The sequence below is a fragment of the Schistosoma mansoni genome, chromosome W, assembly GCF_000237925.1.
Source record: "Schistosoma mansoni strain Puerto Rico chromosome W, complete genome".
NCBI classification, from domain to species: domain Eukaryota; kingdom Metazoa; phylum Platyhelminthes; class Trematoda; order Strigeidida; family Schistosomatidae; genus Schistosoma; species Schistosoma mansoni.
Window position 1 is genome coordinate 21933989 of NC_031502.1, and position 12334 is coordinate 21946322.

General features: G+C 36.0%; 1 protein-coding gene across 1 annotated transcript in view; it reads left to right on the plus strand.

The window, feature by feature from the left end:
* Smp_130810 (hypothetical protein) overlaps positions 1-12334 on the plus strand; it is a gene marked incomplete at both ends in the record, with an annotated part of 126151 nt that overhangs the window by 63196 nt on the left and 50621 nt on the right. The window contains 5 exon segments of the mRNA XM_018788974.1: positions 1148-1301; positions 3121-3392; positions 5632-6036; positions 7394-7645; positions 9576-9704. Coding sequence (XP_018654464.1) covers positions 1148-1301; positions 3121-3392; positions 5632-6036; positions 7394-7645; positions 9576-9704 — 1212 coding nt within the window.

The following is a 12334-nucleotide window of genomic DNA, read 5'->3' on the forward strand; positions in this document are numbered from 1 at the left end:
TATTCATCCTTTTCATATCTGCTTCTATTTCCCGATGTAATGTGTTCTTTGGCCTTCCTCTTTTCCGCTTCCCTTCCGGATTCCAAGTTAGGGATCGCCTTGTAATGCACATTGGTGATTTCCTTAATGTATGTCTTCTCCACTTACAAAGTCTTCTCCTAATATCCTCTTCAGCTGGAAGCTGACTTGTCCTCTCCCATAAAACGCTGTTGCTGATGGTATCCGGCTAGTGAATCTTGAGCATTTTGCGTAGACAACTGTTTATAAAAACTTGTACGTTGTTGACGATGGTTGTAGTAGTTCTCCACGTTTCAGTAGGACTGTCTTGACGTTCGTATTGAAGATTCTCACTTTGAATTTAGTTGATAGTTGTTTTGAGTTCCATATGTTCTTCACTTGGGTTGACTAGAAGGTAACAATTAAAAGTAGTATCATGTCTGTAACTCAAACCAAGTTTATATTCTTGTTAAAAACAAATTTTATACATTTCTAATTTACATCCAAAAAGCGAATCTATTTACCCCTAACTGTCTACAGCGAGATATTTCAAAATAATCAAATTTCATGTACAGATTATCCAATCACATAACTTGAAGTTCTGTTGAGTTCATTCATATCCCAGATTTAGGGTTATTTCACTAACCATTTAAAAGGGATATTTTGTTGTCCCCACCCAAGAGGTTTTTAGCTGCCTTTATCTCTCAAAGCCAGTAGTAAATAACTTCGAAGACTGATGATATGTTTTGATCTAGCTGTTTTCTGTACTGAATATGGGTAGATTGGCAATGTGTAATAAATACCTTAATCATGAAGAAGGTTGCCAGATTTATCAACCGAATCACCATCTCTACTTTACAGTACATTACTAACCTCTCTCCATAAATGACCCAGGAGTTTATTTATACATATGTTCTCGAAATTTGAGGACGATATATTACGTATCCAAACAATATTATGCCCAGTTTCACGCACATATATACTACTATCCACGTAGTATCTAAGTTCCCATTATTAATTTCCGGATCAGATGATCTTTCAACGACAAGAGATAGACCCAAGTTAAATCATGAATTAAACTTATGTCTAACAACTTATCCGGTCAATCGATTTCGTTAATTAGCTTGCTTTTTTGTTTGAATATATATAGGTTGCAAGATTCATGTTTGAAGGACGTGAAATTAAATTAGTGCCAACATGTGCTGCTTTCATTACAATGAATCCTGGTTATGCTGGACGTACAGAATTGCCTGATAATTTAAAATCATTATTCCGTCCAATTTCAATGATGGTACCCGATTACCGTAAGTCATTTTGTTATTATAAACATCATCATTATTATTTTTGTATAGACGATTATTCCATTGTATATTAGAAGAATGACATTCAGTTGAGGTTGAAACACAACAGACTGATTAATTCATACAATGCTTGGCCAAATGCTCTCATATGGACACACGTATATAGCCTCTGCCACAGAAGTCCTACTCACTGCCTTCTCGTGGCATTACTGTTGTTCACGAAATTGAGAGCACGAAAAGCGAATGTTTGGAGATTTAATCGGATTGGTGGACACGGGAAGTCAACCTAGGGGAGTTGGAAAACCTTTATTCCAAACCAGTGGTGCACATCGGCTCCAGTATCCTGACGGAACAAATGGCGTATGAATCAATCGTCGGTCATCGGCTACCATGTAAATGCATCTGCTCACGATGCTCCACTGCCTTGTGGATCAGACATTTAGGTCAAAGGCTCTGGGTGTGGCCCCCCAAGCAAACCACCTGCTTCAGTTTGAGCACCTGGACAGTATCACAGCCCTCACACAAATCAAATGAGATTTGTGTGGCGCATATGTATCTGGTGCCCCTTTGTACCAATATTTATGTGTTCAAATAATAATAATAATCAGTTAACTAAGTAAATGATACAAAATAGAGTTTTTTTAATAATTAGATGGAGCTAAGTGAGAAGTTAATGAATCCATCAAACAATTGTTGACAGAATTTACTTAAGTGTATCTACAGTAATCCGCTAATCTATGTTATATTAGATGTCATGATCACACAGTACTGTCAACCAGTTAGTGATCATCAGAACAGTAGAACTGAGGTTAAGAGATTCAAAAGACAACAAATATTCATTGTTTTCATTAACACAGACCGGTGGTCACCTTAGCCATCTATCATCATTGGAGTCATTGAAAGTCCCCACTAAATCTCCTGACCCACATAAATAATTATTTTTTCACAGTATTATTGTTTGCATAACAGAATTCAACATTTGATGGATTTCCTGAGAACTTTTTCCAAGTTTCATCAAGAAGTATAAGTGGTTCAAATTCATTTAGTATTGATTGTTTGAATTTAGAGACTGACCAGTTACAGTCCTAACACATCAATGGGAAGATTCAAACAAACAATACTAAGTGAATCTAAACTTCACCCCATTGCACAAGCAAGTGGTCATCACGACTCAGTGGCCGAGTGGATAACGCGATGGCGTTTGGGGCGAGCGCTACTGGGTTCGAGTCCCAGAGTGAACATCAATTCTGAGATTCAAGTACATCTACCTGACGAGTCCCAAATATGACGAAACGCGCGTGCTGAATTCCATTGCTAGCCACTATCTATCTTTGCTTATAAGTGGTTCAGTTCACATATTTTCTGGACAAACTGTTTAGTCTACAAACAAGAAATATACTTGACAAAATGTAAATTCCAGCGTCTATTCAATATAATCATTTTAAATGTTCATTGTTCTCCATCTTCTCCAGTTTCTCTCTAACATTCTGTTAACAGAATCAACGTAAGTGTATCTACAGTAATCCGCTAATCTATGTTATATTAGATGTCATGATCACACAGTACTGTCAACCAGTTAGTGATCATCAGAACAGTAGAACTGAGGTTAAGAGATTCAAAAGACAACAAATATTCATTGTTTTCATTAACACTGACCGGTGGTCACATTAGCCATCTATCATCATTGGAGTCATTGAAAGTCCCCACTAGATTTTAAATTCCAGTGTCTATTCAATATCATCATTTCACATGTTCATTGTTCTCTATCTTCCTCAGTTTCTCTTTAACATTCTTTATCTTCTCCCTTTTTTATTATAACTAGGTCTTATAGCTGAAGTTATACTTTATTCTGAAGGATTTGAATCATCTAAAACATTAGCATTAAAAATGACACAAATGTATAAATTATGCAGTGAACAATTATCACAACAAGATCATTATGATTTTGGTATGAGAACATTAAAATCAGTATTAGTTATGGCTGGTTCATTAAAACGTGAAAACCCGGATAAACCAGAAGATGTTGTATTAATTCGTGCTTTAAGAGATAGTAATTTACCAAAATTTCTTAAACAAGATTCTATCCTATTTACAGTAAGTTATCAAATGAAGTTTTAACTAAAGATAGTAATATTGATAATATGTATAATTGATTGTCTGTTCAAAAGAGGGATGATGCTGAAGATCTCCCGCAATAGATATGACAAGCTCAGGAAAACATTAAGAAGCATTCTATCCAATCAGCGTTTAATTAGAAGTTTTGCTAGAGTCAGTCAGTCAGTCACAACGTAGAACTTCGTAAGTACGTACATCAGTTCGAGTTGCCATACCACATTAGCACAGAGGTGAAGTTGTCGATTCAAAACCCATAGTGGTAGAAGTAGTAAGAGTATAAGCATACAGTGAAATAAATTTGGAAAGAGAAAAAAGATAGAACACAAAGAGTGGATGCACCTTCACCATTGCGAACGATTTTGAGCCATATCATTCAAGGTCTCTAACCATTGATTTCTATCATCTCGCGAATTCCAACCCGGTAGTCTACACCTACCAACATGGCTCAGTTCAACTGTCAGTGACTTCATGGATTTGTGCCACGTTTTGGTCTGGCCGCCCTAGAAATACCGCGAAAACGAAAAGTCACATGTAGAGTTTCTGATTGACTGATTACTACACTGCTACTATGTTTAGTAGTATTCTAGAATTTTCAAGAAAACTCAAAAACTTCTAAAATACTATAAAAACCCTATATTTTCTGTACATAAATGAACCTTTGGAGTAAAGTGCTTCTCATATATTTTGCGCCTTTTCTCTCGTGTTCGAGTCGCTGTGTAGACTTAGCTTGATTGATGGGTTACGAGACTAGCTTAGGATCCTAGAATAGCGTTCAATCAGCAAGACTTATCAATTAGTACTAGAATTTTGAAAGAAATGATCATATTTTGGTTGGTACTGTTCCATTGAGATGTTATAAAGTCATTGATCTTCAAATATTTTGACATTTAGAATTAGTTTGCATTGTTCTAGGTTTAGCTCAAATGCTCGGTTTTGAACAAGATGATCTTGAATGCAGTCAGAGATGTTTTCACTCTATGAAGAGATACTTTTTACATGAACTTAAAAGTAGAACTAGATTATTATTGAAATTCTTGTTGGTAAGGAAGTGTGACTGTAGAGTCGGGTAAAGACACCTGTCATATGAGTTGACGCACAAATTCCTTATTTTTTTAGAATTTATCTCTGCTCATTTTTGAGCTAACCCTTTCTCCTATGAGAAAGTAGAACACCTACTGATACCGATTACCTAAATGAGACAGCTTAGTGGCTCTCGGCTCAATAGAAAGGACATTATTATTTTTCCTTCATTCCTTAGGTATGTTTATCTCGGTTTTATAGTTTCTTAAACGATCTATCTGGAATGCTAAAACATCAAGGAACAAATTTTTCAACCAACACACCTCGACTAAATCCCCATGGTAAGCAACCTTAATCACCAACAGAATTTCAGGCGATGAATTCATTATTATATATTTAATCTATCAGTCAGTGTGAAACAAAATGACAAGATGATAACAGATATTAGAAGAATTGTTTATTTAATGACAACAGAAATACTACGTGCGAGACCGAATGTCCTGGGTTCGAGTCCCGTGTGAGCGATCGTGGATGCACACTGTTGAGAAGTTCCATACTAGGACAAACCAGCCGTCCAGTGCTTCCACTGACCTTAACTATATAAAATTACTGAAATCTCTACAGAACCCACTTCTGATAATGATCATATGCTCACTAGTGACCGGCTCCATGCGGTAATTATTGGAGTTCTAGTGAGAAGTCGTGACCAGTGAAGCTAATCCATGTCAGGTAGAGACATGTATCTACTACAGTACAATGGAAGTTGGTCACGCAATTTCGTGGATTGGTTGAGGTTAGACATTAACACTGCTGGATGCCGGCTCAGTGGTTTATCGGTTGAGTGCTCTGTCGCGAGAATGGTAGGTCCTGGGTTCGAATCCCGCGAGGTAGGATCGTGGGTGCGCACTGCTGAGTAGTCCCACAATAGGACGAAACGGCTGTTCAGTGCTTCCAGGTTTCCGATGGTGCTGTAGCTTCAACTGACTCATGATCTTAACTATGTAAAACTAGATTTGGAGCTTTGATCATGAACTAACATCAACTAAAATGCCGGAACAATATTTACCTAAATAGATGAGTGAATGTCGCGCCAAAGTCCTAGACCTGTTATTCTATATCTGATTAGTTCGTTCATCAATTCTAATCTCACCATTTATCCTCATAAAATAATCCTTAATATATTTATCATTTTATATAGGCAATTTTACAAGATCTTTTCCCTGGTATTACATTACCAGAACATGATTATGGAATATTTCTTGCAGAGATTGAAACAGTTCTACAAGATATGAATTTACAAATTATTACAGAACAAGTTTGTAAAGTAATACAATTCTATGAAACATTACTTGTACGTCATGGTGTTATGTTAGTTGGACCAACTGGTGGTGGAAAAACGACAGTTTATCGTGTTCTAGCTAAAGTTTTAAGTAATTTACATGCAGCTGAATTAACTAATAGTAAACCAGAATATCAACCAGTGAAAATGTATGTTTTAAATCCAAAATCTATAACTATGGGTGAATTATATGGTGAAGTAAATAAATTAACATTTGAATGGCATGATGGATTATTAGCTTCTATTGTTAGACAAACATGTGTGGTAAGTAAGACAAGGTTATTGTATATTCTTACACTCATATTATAATAGCACAAGATTTTAACATTGATTGAATAATGTTGGTGATTCATTCATTTGGTATTAGTTGTTGGAATCTTCCTATTGGCATCTAGGAATGTCATTGATCAGTCTGTTATTAGCATATGTGCATCTTGTATGGATTGTGTTACGTCCTTGAATCTGTATACCCACTTTAGTGCCGAGTATAACTTGTCTAATGTTGATTAAGACCTTATCGCCATAGGCTGACTGGCTTAACCTTGAGGCTAGTATGCGCGAGTTCGAAGCGGAGGTAGAGAGACGAAAACTATTCTATCCCTGATTGGCTGACAAGCACGCGCGAGAGAGAGAAGACAAGACAACTGGAACATTACTCGCTTTATTCAGATCCCGATCTGATACCCAAATTCAGACTAGTGTAAAAAGATATATGAATAAATAGATGACTAACCTGACCACAACATACAATAATTAGGAAAGTACAATTATTCCCAAAACTGGGGGATTAGAGTAGAAAATAGAGCACAAGAGGTTGCGTCTAAATTGCAATAGCTTTGGAACAGAAAAGGCTATGGCAGTGAATCATACATCAAACGAAAGCTTATGATCTGTAGAATAGACTAGGGGCAAAAGTAAATGTTACAGTTTTACAAGCTTTGAATTAAATGGAATAACGTCCCCAGAAATAGCTTCCGCAGTTTGTTAAGGCTTCTTGTTTTGCGGTTCACATCTGATTGCTTCGAAAATTATCTTTAATTTCAAGCATTATAAGCAGAGATGAGTGTTGGCTAGTAGTGGATTTCAGTTTGACGCCCGTTTCGTCCTGTTTGAGATTCTTCAGCTATTAGCCATCATCAATAAATGAACATATGTAAAAAGAAATGACATTAATACAATAAATTCACTTGGTATTGTTTGTGTGAATCTTCCCACTGATGCTTTAGGACTGCAACTGGTCAGTCTCTAATTGGCACATGTGCATACTGTGTGCATTGCCTCGATATAGCCTAAATTCACAAGCATGGTAAGCAAAGATGGATAGTGACTAGCAGTGGAATCCAGCTTGACGCGCGTCTCGCCCTATTTTGGACTCGTCAGCTGGATGTACCTGCATCTCAGAATTGATGTTCACTCTGTGACTCGAACCCAGTACCTTTCGCTTCAAACACCATCGCGTTTTCCACTCAGCTACTGAGTCATGATAGCCACTTGCTTGTGTAAATTAGAGACTGACGAGTTGCAGTCCTTAAACATCAATAGGAAGATTCAAACAATTAATACAATAGTCTAAAAGTGAACAAATATCTTTTTTTGTTTCTTCATTCATTTCATTATGAAGGATCCTACACAAGATCATCAGTGGGTTATATGTGATGGTCCAGTTGATGCATTATGGATTGAAAATATGAATACAGTATTAGATGATAATAAAATGTTATGTTTAGCTAATTCTGAACGAATTAAATTAACCAATTATGTTCATATGTTATTTGAAGTACAAGATTTAGCTGTTGCATCACCAGCAACTGTAAGTCGTTGTGGTATGGTTTATGTGGATTCAGAAGATTTAGGTTGGTTACCATATGTTAAAGTAAGTTAATTGCAACATTCTGAAATATGTATTTAATTAGAAGGGGTTTTGTGGGGATTTCAGTATTTTTCATAGTTGAAATCATGAGTCAATTGAAGCTAGACCACTATGGAAAACCTGGAAGCACTTGACGGCCATTTCGTCCTATTGTGGGACTCCTTAGCTGTGCGCATCCACGACTTCGCCTCGCGAGAATCGAACCCATTTCATTGTTTTTTATTTTGAGTACATCTATTTACTAATTAGGGAATTCATTAATGATACACTATTTGTTCTTTGGGAATCGCGTCATAAATAAGTACGCCAAACAAACAAGCACAATGGACTATTCAATATATCTGTAATAATATAATCTACGAAGTAAAAATATTGAAATATTTCCTTCAGTTCTAGTGAAAAGCAGTGACCAGTGAAGTTTGACCATGTTTGTTATGAGATAGTAACTCACTAAAGACAATAGGTGAATGGTTGCTCAACTTTGTGGATTGCTTGAAGTTAAACATTGACACCATCGGATATTGGCTCAATGGCCTAGTGGTTAAGCGCTCTGGCGCAAGACTGGTAGATCCTGGGTTCGATCGTGGATGCGCACTGCTGAGGACTTTCACAATAGGACTTCCAGGTTTTCCATAGTGGTCTAACTTCAATTGACTCGTGATTTCAACTATGAAAATACTGAACTCTCCACAAAACCCCTTCTAATTATTGAAAGAGTCAATCATTAATAGATTTATTATACTCTTTTAATTTTATACCTAACATAAATTGCTTCTTGAAGGAAAAGCTGTGAATGCTACTTCCTGTGAGGATACTTTATGTGTTTTATGTGAGATAACGGTGTCGTGATAGTGATAATGATGATGGTTTTGACGATGATAAATAGCTACTGTTTCATGACAATGCTTCTTGAAATAAAACAGTTGCTGTCCGTAGATTTCTGGTCGTTAATTAATTTATTATTTATCTTTATAAGCTTTATTCAATCTCATATTTATGGTATAATATAGAATTTTCAGCACAAAGTATCTGAACAAGTTGCCATTTCTTACTTCTTTGTCGATCCTGACGATAAATATTGAGTGATCGTCAGTTAAAAGTGAGCAGCTCAGTAAATCGACATCTGAACAGTGTACATTATTTTCGCTGTATATTGCCTGCCAGAAACCACGATATCTCTTATTAGGTCATTTGTAATTTTTACAGTGAAAGGTGGTACACTTTTGAGAAACTCACCTGAATTGGTTATGCGAATAATATCCATAATGATGTATTAAAACAAAAAAATCAGATAACTTGTTGAAATATATAGATGACAAGAACAGGTACTCCAGTTGTTTAAGCAGGCCGCTGTTGATCCCTACATTTGATCAATCAGCTTTTTCAATAAAAAATAGCTTATGAAGATTATATTTTGTTCTCATAATAGAAAATTATGATAAAGAGGAAGGGACTAGAATAATTTTGGAGACAATAAAACATGAAAGTTACTGAAAACCCTGATTTTTTGAGGGTATCAATGAAGAATTTAAACAACGAATAATTAATCACAACAAAGTCTGTTATTACAAATATGAAGAATTTCGAAAGAGATTGATGTGAACACAGGTTTCTGAAATTCTTCTTCTTTTATGGATAACCTAGTGAAACACCAAGTTCTATCACGATGAATATTCTTGAAAATCCTATCCGTTATTTCTACTGATTACATCATACTTCTTTCAGTAAACACGAGATCCTATTAAACAGTTACTTTTCATAGTTGAAAGTGTGAGTCAATTGAAGCTAGACCACTAGGGAAAAACTAAAAGCACTGGATGGCCATTTCGTCCTACTGTGGAACTCCTCAGTAGTTACCTTTCATTCTAAAGTACTTACTAACATTCTCAATGTATAGATATTTGATTAAAAAAGGTATTCTTATTCATTTTAGACGTGGATAAAAACAATTGAAGAAAAATTAACTCCTTATGTGACTGAATATATTATGAATCTCTTTATAAAATATGTTGATCCTTTTATGAATTTTGTAATGACCAAATGTACAACAATCATTCCACAAGTAAGTATTCATTTGAACATTAATAGCTTACATTATATAAAGGGTAGGTTAGAGATTTTCAACTATCTTATTGATTATTTTCTTTTTTATATTGTTGAAATCGTGAGTCAATTGAAGCTAGACCACCATGGAGGCGGGATCGTGGATGCGCACTGTTGAAGAGTCTCACAATAGGACGAAACGGCCGTTCAGTGCTTCCAGATTTCCCGTGGTGATCTATCTTTAATTGACTCATGATTTCAACTATGTAAAATTATTAAAATCTCCACAAAAGTCCCTTCTGATATTTTCTCTTTTATTTATGAAATTTCGACTTAAGATAATGACTTGTATGTAACGAGTCGGTACACCAATCGTAAATTGTCAAATGAGGTACTCAGCCTGTAGCTCCTACGGGGACTACTGCCGGTCCCAAGCCCGGATAAAGGAGGAGTGTTGGACATAGGGTTAGCGACCCCATCCCGTAGAAAACTAAGTCGCGAAAAAACGCTAACCAGGAAAAATTATTTAAAAACGCTACCCAATGTTAGGCCAATCAAAAATCTCCTAATTGACAAGTACATGTTATTGGTCAAGAAATAGTTTCATTCTCTAAGGAGCTATTACTCATTAATGATAAGTATTTTAACTGAACGCTAGATTCGGTTCCTAACCTCTTGTAGTAACCTACAGGCGAAATCTACACAGCGACTTGAAAACGAGAGAAAAGGCGCAAAATATGGAAGAAACGCTTTACTTCAAGGCTCGTTCATGTACAGAAAATCTAGGGTATTTATAACATTTTAGATGGCCTTGGGTTTCCGGGACATTCTAGAACGCTGCTACGCATAATAGCAGTATATGCAATCATCCAATAGGAAACGTGGCATGTGACTTCTCACTTTTAGATGTTTCTGGCAAAACTTCTATTGAATGCTGATTGGATAAGATGTTTTTCAGAGTTTTCAGAGCCAATTTTGGCTTTTTTCGAGGAATTTTCTGGATCTTCTCAACAATTTGATTTGGATCAGCCCAAAAATCTTCCTCCTTCACCCTTAGTCTTCTTACAGTAGCCGGTTAGGGGCCTGGATACAGGAAGTTTTGTATACTACTATCAGACTCAGCCATATCAGTAGAGTTTTATGTATTTCACGTAACTGACTGAATTTGCCCAGACAACTAATGAAAACCAGGAAGAAAACGACAGCGTTACATTTTACTGCAGAACTTCTCTGTTGTTGCATACCTACAACCCCATAAGAGAAAAAACTCAGGAACTTCAGATCTCACTGCGAGTATTCAACTCAGCACCGATTAGTTTAAGTTTCTAACTTTTATCAATATCCGATAATAATAAACCATCTTCCATTGCCATTTAAAAGTAACCAATTAATATGTTCTGACTCTACTAGTCACTGCTCTACACTAGAATTTCATGAATTCCGTTTCGAAGTTACTCACTCGTGAATACATGACTGTTTTTAGTATAAGAGGTTTGTGAATAGCGTTGAATTTCATAGTTCACATCACGGACTGACCTCAGTTAGACATCCGCTAAAAAATAGTAATTATTGGACGGCCATTTTTTCTTAACATGAAACTCTTCAGCACACGTTTACAAACTTCCTGTACCAATTATTTGTTTCATTTTATGATATCAGATAAGCTATAAAAATTGGTGACAGATCATGGAAGTAGATTTAATGATAATTAAGATTTGCCACATAACTGTACTATACTCTTATATTAAACATACATTTTCTTCTCTTAACCCCCAAAGTTACAGCATATTTGTACAGTTCGATACACTGGATAGTGAATGAAAATCGAACTTGTCAGAAGATGTATGGATTAAAAGAAAATAAACAGTTAATTCTATTTTAACCAGGACGCGCGTTTCGTCCCATTTGGGACTCTTCAGCTGGATGCACCTTCACAGGATGCATATATGCTAACAAAAGACTGATCAATTGCATTCTTAAATAACAATGGGAAGATGCAAGTAAACAACACCAAGTGAATTTAAACTTCACCCCACTGCACATGCAGGTGGCTATCATGACACAGTAGCCAGGTGGATAACGTGATGGCGTTTGGAACGAAAGGTACTGGGTTCGAGTCACAGAGTGAACATCAACTCTGAGATGCAGGTACATCCAGCTGACGAGTTCCAAATAGGATGAAACGAGAGTCTTGGATTCCACTGCTAGACACTATCCATCTTTACTTATATTTAGATAATCATTTTGGAAATATATAAAGAATCTGAGATTTCAAATATTATTTTGTGTCAATGGTTATTGATTAAGAATGTAATAACTAAATTTCAATTGTTCCATACTCTTTTATATTCAAGAATTATCTTGAGTCGAAGAAGTATTTAAAATAGTTTATGCATTAATGACAACAAGTTGTTTGAGGCATGTGTCACAGATACTCAACCATTACTCAATTAGTCAGCATTTGAGTAAAATTTTGAAAATGCTTGCTTACTGACTTACACCTGTTACCACTCATGGAGGAGCATAGGCTAATCACCAGCATTCGCCATTCAACTCTGTCCTGGACAATTCTTTCCAGTTGATATTCATCCTTTTCACATCTGTTTCCGATTCTCGACACAGTATATTCTTTGGCCTTCCTCCTTTTCG